An 8,482-nucleotide genomic window follows, 5' to 3' on the forward strand; every position below is an offset into this window, starting at 1 on the left:
CCAGCACTCCAGCTGCAGCCTCACCAGTGACAGGAAAGCACAGTCCAGATCAAAGATAGCTTTGCATTGTCTGGATGACCAGTGCCATGGCCATGGTGTCATTAATCTCTCTCTCTCTCTCACCTTGTCCTCAGGTGGTTCCCCAAGGAACCTCCCAGCCATTGAAAGAGCAGGAAAAGATGTACAGCAAAGGCTGACGCTGTTCCGAAAGGTAATCTCCAGCTGCTGCTATTATTGGGGTGAGGTTGAAAAAAAAAATCAGAGCTACTACCACTATTTTCAGCTTTTGAACTCCTCTATTTTGGGTCGAGGACAGCTTTGCCCTGGCAGCTGCTTCCTTCAGCTCTTAACCAGGACAATATTTGCTATTTATTCCTTTTGCCCAGGCAGGTAAACAGGGTAGAGTCTTCTAGACCCCCTCATCTGCTCACCTCAGGCCTGAGAGCTGTAATCATGTGTGATTTTCTTTTCTGTTTCTTTTTGTTTGGGTTTTTTAATTTGTTTTTTTTTTTAATTTGGGGTTTTTTTTGTTTGGGTTTTTAATTTGGGTTTGGGTTTTTTGTTTTGTTTCAGTACTCCAGCCTGACACCCCTCTTGAATAAGTGTGTGGCACAGTTCTGCAGCACACAGGCAAGAAGTTGGCCTTTGGCCTGAGACAGGACAGAGTCTGCTGTCATACTCTGAAATTTTAGCTGAGTATGAAGTTGGGTGTTCATATTAACTCCTGGGTTGGATTAAATTGTTTCTGGTCAACTAATAAACTGATATCCATGTTTTCTTTGTGGCCTCTCTTCACCTTCACCCTTCTCTGTGCTGTAGGATGTTTGTGTCTAGAAATTTCATGGTAATTTCTCTTGAAACTTAGGGGGAAATGCAGGAACCTGAGATCACCTGGACAGGGAAAAGCTTGCACAGACATTAGGAGACCAGAGAGTTTTTTTCTGTGCAATAAAAGGAGGAAGGAAAAACACGTTTCCCTTTCTGAGATGGGAGAGAGTTGCTTTTATTTCAAAGGGAGAAATTAGAGAAAAACAACTTCTGCTGCCATTAATGTTTGAGGTTCTTTGAAATGGGAATAAATCATCTTCTTTCAGATTGAAGACTTCAAAAATCTGGAGAAGATTTCAAGAGAAGTCAAGTCCATCACAATTATTGGCGGTGGTTTCCTCGGCAGTGAGCTGGCCTGTGCTCTGGGAAGAAGAGGTGAGTGTGCTTCTTGTCTTCAGCTGGCACCTTGACTGAATCTAAGCAGCCTGACATTGTAAACTTATTTTTCATTCCCTGAATGAAAAAGAATTCAACCTTCATGCACCTGTGTTTTGTTGGCTCTATGGCCTGACATGGTTTCCCATTTTCTCTCTCACGAGCTCTCAAGCAACCCCTGACCACAAAAGGTTTTTGTAAGTTGGGCTACCTGGAAGCTCTCTGCAGGCCAGTGCGTGTTGCAAAGTCATTGCACCCTGTAAGAAGTTGTATTTGCTCTCTCAAGGCTAAAAACCACCCTAAAATTATTATTTCAAAGAGGCTGTGAACACTTGGATTGTTACTGTCAAGCGCTTGCGGCTTTTTGAGTGATTTGAGTAATTCTTTATGGGGAATTTTTCTAATAAGGGAAGTTTTCTCCAAAATAATAAACATTTTACTTCGAATTTGACTGCTGTCTCTTACCCTAGAGTGCACAGGTGTCTGTGAAACAGTTTGTGACTCCTGTGGAAAATCTGGGAGCCAGAACTCCCAGTTTTGGGAACATCTGCCATGTTCCTTGTGTAAAGTGTATCTGCTCACGTCCTGAGGTCTGTGCTGCTGCTTTTTACCTGTGGGTTGTAAGAATCTTGCTCTTTGCTTTCCTTTCAGCACGAACCAGAGGCCTGGAGGTGATTCAGCTGTTTCCAGAGAATGGCAATATGGGCAAAGTTTTGCCTGAATATCTGAGCAACTGGACCACAGAGAAAGTCAGAAGAGGTGAAGCTGCGCGCCGGTGTTCCTCCTCTGCCAGCGGCAGAGCTGTGGTGTTCAGGCCAGTGGCTGTTGTGGAGCATTTCCTTGTGAAATTCAGCTCCCTGCTTGTTATCTCAGGAAGGCTGGGTCCATCTCAAAGTGACCCAGGTGCAGAACAGAACAAGTTGCAGTTCAGGCAGCTTGGGTGGCACCGAGCTGATGTGAATCTCTGGCTTCTTAGCAGTTCCTCTGGGGAAAACCAAGCAAAGATGGATGCTGATGCCAGTGAGATTTTTCCCCTCTGGTTGTTCCAGCACAAAATGATCCCTTCTACCATACTTTAACAGCTTCTATAGTCTGAAACCAAAGTTGTCTTATGACAACTGCCTGCTCTCAGCCTTGAATAATGTTATTGCTGACAGCCTAAGGCAGTGAGCCTCGAGTCCCTTTGAGACAAGGCTTGTGTAGCCCCACCTTTGTAAGGCCAGCTGCCATGGTGTTTAGCTGATCTGATCCACTCAGTAAGATCCAAGAGACCTTTTTTCCATTTGCTATGTTAATTGGTAAGTGGAGTGGGGATAAGAGGGAGGAGGGATAGAGTTGGGGCTGCAGATTGCAGAGCCTGATAACCCACAGGTCTGAGTGACTTTCTTTTGTTTATGGAAGGTGCCTTGTCCAGCCTCTGGCTCTGGCTGTGACAGAGCAATATAGGTAATTGAATGTCCTGAGTGCCTGAAAACTTATCTTGGGGAGTTCTTTTGGATGTGATCTTGTCATCATACGACATGGATTTTAAAAGATTGACATTTAAGTAGCTCTTTCCAACTTCTTAGGCTGAGTTTCTTTCTCTTCATGCTTCACTCAAAACTCTACTGGCACGTACATGCAGCAAAGATAAGGTGGTGTCTCCCATGGTTCCTAACCTGGTCCCTGCTCTGTTTGCACCAAAGATACCTGCTCCAGCTGAAATCTGTCTGCTGGAGCAAGCAGTTAATGTTCCCTGTCTTTGTTTCCAGAGGGTGTTAACGTCATGCCTAACTCTGTGGTCAAGTCTGTCTCTGTCTGCGGCAATCGGCTGATGATTAAACTGAAAGACGGCCGAAAAGTAAGTCTAAAAGCAAGGAAAGGGGGGGGGGAAATTGGTTGAGAGAATGAAGATTATAATGATGAATTCCCAAACAGGTGGAGACAGATCATATTGTGGCTGCAGTCGGGCTGGAGCCTAACGTGGAATTAGCCAAGTCAGCCGGGCTGGAGGTGGACTCTGACTTTGGAGGGTTCAGGGTGAACGCAGAGCTGCAGGCACGCTCCAATATCTGGGTGGTGAGTACGTTGCAGAGGAGTTTTCCATCTGCTGGTTCTGCTGATGCAACCAGAACACACAGAATTTGGGGTGATGTACCTGGATTAGGTGAATGGGACAAAAAAATTAGTGAAGTAATGAGAGCAGCCGCCGAGTCTGTTCCTGCACCGCAACACGTTTTGTTGCTGTGGTAACCACTGAGTTTGTGAATATTTCTGCTGTGTCAGAGGAGTTGGGGGAACCTAAAGATAGCAGGGATTCCTCTTTGGTGGGAGGTGGGACTTGGATTCCTCTGGAAAAAAAAAAACAACAGACCTGATGCTGTCTTATTTTTCCAGAGATTGGTGAAAAATGCTGAGAAATTGGGATTTGTGTGGCCTGGGGAGTGGGAGAAGGTGACAGCAGAAAAAACTCAGTTCATAGTTAGTTGTTGTTCTCTTCCCAATGCCATTGATTGAAGCTTTCGATGTCAATGTTCAGTCCTCACTGAATGCTGCTTTTTAAGGCAGGGGATGCTGCCTGCTTCTATGATATCAAACTAGGTAGGAGACGTGTGGAGCACCACGATCACGCCGTCGTGAGCGGCAGATTAGCTGGAGAAAACATGACAGGAGCTGCAAAGCCCTATTGGCATCAGTCCATGTTCTGGTAAGGCTGATTTTTATCTATTTATTTATTTATTATTTATTTTGGTATATCTTATTTGGCCACGTTGTAGGAACTATGACAAGATACACCTTGTAAAGGTTTCTGTTTCCTGAGTGTAGTGAAACTACTTCAGCAAATACTTTGAACAATCACTGCTCTGACCCCTCTGAAATGTTTTTCCTTCCTACAGATCCCACTTTCTCCCTGAATGAATCTCATTCAGCAAAGCAAGGAGCCCCTTTTCCTCAGAGCAGGCTAATTTACAGGTTGAACTTAGCAGCAGCTTTTCTGTTACCAACATCTGAAGTTCCCCAGCACAAACTGTTGGTTTCAGTTGTGTTGCCTCTTTGCTGCTTAGCTGAACTGGTGCCTTAGCAGCAATTCATCACCACATCCAGGAACCTACAAGTTTGTAGTTTTCCAGAGAGAAGTGTTGACAAATGGGATGGTTTTGCTGGATCTTTTTGAAATTCTTTTTAAAACAAAACAAAAAAACACAACAAGAAAATCTCAAAGCCATGAAAAAAAAATATAAAGCTAGCAGGAGTTTAAATATGGGGGGAAAAGAGTTTTACTGTTGGAGAAATCCCCTCAAAAATAGTTCTTGATGCCTTGCTGTCATTTACCTGAACATTTGGTCTATACTGCATGGACTCTGGAAGACCCAGAAGTGTTTCTCACTTCACTTTTAACCAAGAACAGGAGCAGTTGTGTGTTTTTTCTTCAGGATGCTCCAACCATGACACAGATGCAAGTGAGGGACTGGGAGTTGCTGGGAGTCTTGTGTTTTGTGGGCAGGTGTTACCTCTGGGGCTTTGCCAGCTCTTGCTTGGTGAGACTTCCTTCTCCTGTGCTAAAAAGCTGGCAAAGAGCAAGAATTCCTCTTGCTTTTTTTTTTTCAGGAAGTTCAGGATCCCTGCTGAGCTCTGACTTACCCGCTGCTGGGTGCCTGGTCTGCTTAACTGGCACCTTACTGGTTTTCCTTTCAGTAACCCCAGTCTGTGCTGGAGGATTCTGGCCAGGAAGGTCGTGATGTACATGTGGAGATATCCAGATTGTTCTGTGGGATGAATCTGTTTCTTCAACATACTTGAGAATGTTTTTGACACAACTCTACTTACTGTGGACTCCTATAAGCACCCCAGTTCAAATTCAGCACGTGCCCAGTTCAAGGAGGTGTTACAGCAATATCAACCTGAGCCCATTTCCTCTTGTCCTGTCCCTTGGTACCTGGGAGAAGAGACCCACCCCCACCTCTCTCCACCCTCCTCCAAGGGACTTGCACAGAGCCACAAGGTCTCCCCTCAGCCTCCTTTTCTCCAGGCTCAACACCCCCAGTTCCCTCAGCCACAAGGGAACTCAGCACACTTGTGCTCCAGACCCTTCCCCAGCTCCGTTCCCTTCTCTGGACACGCTCCAGCACCTCCATGTCCTTCTTGGAGTCAGGGGCCCAAAACTAATCCCAGTGGCCTCACCAGTGCCCAGTGCAGGGGGAAGAGAACTTCCCTGCTCCTACTGGCCACACTGGTGCTGATCCAGGCCAGGATGCCCTTGGCCTTCTTGGCCACCTGGTCACTCTGCTGACTCATGTCCAGCCAACTGCCCACCAACACCCCCAGGTCCCTCTCTGCCCAGCAGCTCTCCAGCCCACTCCTCCCCAAGCATTTGGGCCTCATGGAAACTCATGGAATTGGTCCTGGCCCATGGATCCAGCCTGGCCAGACCCCTCTGCAGAGCCTCCCCACCCTCCAGCAGATCAACACTCCCACCCAGCTGGGTGTCCTCTGCCAACTGACTGAGGGTGCCCTCCATCCCCTCGCCCAGATCATGGATGAAGATGGGATTTTATGAAGTATTTTTTTGCTCATTGAACTACTTTCTTCTGAAACTGATGGCCTGAGACCTGCTGTGTCTTGACTCCTTGTCCCACCCTAACGTACACAGAAGAGGCTGAGCTGTGCCAGCCTGTGCACCACGATCTCTCTCGTCATTAAGGATTTGGGAGCGGGTGGAATTGCCCTTTATCTGTCTCATTAATGCTAGATATTAATTCTTTTTGCTTTCTTTTTTCCTAGGAGTGATCTGGGCCCTAACGTGGGGTACGAAGCCATTGGCCTCGTTGACAGCAGTTTGCCAACAGTCGGAGTCTTTGCCAAAGCCACGGCGAAGGACACGCCGAAAAGCGCCACGGAGCAATCAGGTGAGGGCGTGGTGGCCACAGAGTTGGTCTGATCTCCCTTTAGAGACATCAATCTCACTTCTTTTCTAGCTTTAAAGGCTGGGTTTGATATTAAAATGTGATTAAAACATCTCCTCTTGCCACAAGCACAGAGCTGCTGCTTTTTCTTCTTCCCTCCTGGATGTTTGATGTCTCTTTATCTTCCCATCAGGAACAGGTATCCGATCCGAGAGTGAAACAGAAGCAGAAGCCTCCGAAGTTCACATTTCTCCAAGCTTTTCACCAACACCTCAAGTACCAAAGCAAGGAGAAGATTATGGCAAAGGTGTCATTTTCTACCTCAGGGATAAAGTCGTGGTAGGAATCGTCTTATGGAACATCTTCAACAGGATGCCTATTGCTCGGAAGGTCAGTACAGGACTGAGGATGCCCAACAGTGAGGTTTGCTCTCCTCAGGGATTTTCTTGTGGAAAAATCAATTTATCAATTGAAAATGAGGATAAATAAATAGCAGGGCTGTGCTGGGAGCAGAGCTGTGCAGTGTCCAATGGCAGCCCTGGCTCGGGTGAATTATGCCAGATGTCCTTGTGGTTTTTCCACACATTTATTCAAAATTCTTACCAAAACCAACTCGAATCAGGTTTTGCACAGCTGGAATTTCAGGTTTGTCCTCGGTTAGGGGCAAGAGTCACGTGTGACTGAGCATCTTGAGTGAAACGTCCTATTTTTATGCTACTTTGTCTCGTGTCCAAGTGTCTAAAACAGTCTCAAACATCTATCGTCCTAGATACACAGCCACAAAAAGTCAGGGTTAGAAGCAGCCTTGAGTAGGTGCTTAGTCTGTCTCCAGCCCCCATAGTCTGTCTCCATCCTCCAAGGTAAGAGCAGCTCTACTTAGGTCACTTTTTTTAACATCTTTAGAGAATTTCAATAGTTTAAACTATTGCTAAGAGTGATTCCACGTTATCCCCAGGTGATCTGTCCCAAAATGAACTATTCTTAACACTGGTAGATTCTGTTGGTATCTAATCAAGTTTTCATGATGCACTTGAAACCTGTTACTCCCCCTGTCCCCAAGAAAGACAGATCCCTCCCTCCCTTCCTCCCTCCCTTCCCTCAGCAGCCTGTCCCCTCAATCAAAACCTCTTACTCTCATTGTCCATGAGATGTTTGCAAGTTGAAGCCACTTCCACTGGCTCCTCCTAAATCAATGCAGAGACTGTTCCACCCTCCCCAGTGTGGAGATGAACCTTTTTTTTTTGAAGATGCTGCTTCTCCCCAACTTTAAAGGAGAAACTGAGACATCAGAAAAGAATCCTCCAGGGATGGAGAGGCTGGTTTTAACTCCAGCCATTCCTGTAGGCAGATGATGCCACGTGTAAGACTCTCCTAGAAACGTGGCTGTAGTAAGTGGTGGTGGTGTTGTGAGCTGTGAGTTGGTGAGTTGTCATCAGCAGAACTTCAGAGAGGACCTTAAGAAATGAATCATTGTTGGCTGGTGACCACCTACAGTCTTTATAAACTACAGACACTGGTGGCTTGTAGTATGTGCAGCTTTTAATAACATTCTTCTTTCCTTCAGATCATCAAAGATGGGGAGGAGCACGATGATCTCAACGAAGTAGCAAAACTTTTCAACATCCATGAAGATTAAACCCCAGAATGGGAACACGGCAGTAGGAGTGAGCAGGGGCAGTGCGTGCTGCTCTCTGCGTGTCCTCCTTCATCTCAGACAGCTTCCTCTGAGTACTTGTGAATATTTCCCATCACCTAGAGTTCTAATCTTTGCACCAATAAAGTCAGATTGTTCTAAGTTAAGCGCCTTCTCCTCGCACGTGTGCGTTGCTGGTGTTGAAGGAGGAGCAGAAGCCTCAGAGATGCCTCCAGGGCTGTGCTCCTGGCAGCAAATGCTGCCTGGGTGGGAAAAGTTCATCCTGACAGGATGAAATAGCACCTTAGTCGGGGACTGGTCAGTGTTGGGTTCATGGTTGGACTCCATGAGCTCCAGGGGCTTTTCCAGTCCAGGCCATTCTGGGACGCAGCGGCTCCCCTGGGTGCTTGTGTTTGAAGCCAGGTGTGTGCTCCAGCCTGGTGACTGGTGTGGAGTCAGTCACTGGTGATGCTGGACCTGGGGTGTGTGATGCCAGGAGCATGTTACCAGCTCTCCAGCTGCTCTGTGGGATTTGGAACCTTTTCTGTTAACCCTGGGCTGTGTGTGTGCCGGGTAACAGGGCTGCAGGGATGGGCCACAGCCCTGCACAGCGGGGTGGGAGTTGAGTTGGAGGCAGAAGTGTCTCCCTTTGTCTTGGGGACAGGTCAATGCCTTTGGTGTGCAGCTGAGGGTCTGCCCCTGCCTCCCCTGCCCAAGGAGTGCTCCAGTGTAACCAGTGAGCTCATCCCATGGTCTGGGGTTG

General features: G+C 47.0%; 1 protein-coding gene across 1 annotated transcript; it reads left to right on the forward strand.

The window, feature by feature from the left end:
- Window positions 1-82: 82 nt before the first annotated feature.
- On the forward strand, window positions 83-7,882 carry AIFM1 (apoptosis inducing factor mitochondria associated 1; the record flags this gene model as incomplete). Its single annotated transcript, XM_010178096.1, has 9 exons — window positions 83-211; window positions 1,095-1,203; window positions 1,855-1,962; window positions 2,955-3,043; window positions 3,121-3,261; window positions 3,747-3,889; window positions 5,965-6,089; window positions 6,280-6,476; window positions 7,651-7,882. Coding segments are annotated over 9 exons (1,113 nt in total), but the record flags the coding sequence as incomplete, so codon positions are not given.
- Window positions 7,883-8,482: the final 600 nt, after the last annotated feature.

The sequence above is a fragment of the Antrostomus carolinensis genome, unplaced genomic scaffold (genome assembly GCF_000700745.2).
Source record: "Antrostomus carolinensis isolate BGI_N321 unplaced genomic scaffold, ASM70074v2 scaffold51461, whole genome shotgun sequence".
Lineage (NCBI taxonomy): Eukaryota > Metazoa > Chordata > Aves > Caprimulgiformes > Caprimulgidae > Antrostomus > Antrostomus carolinensis.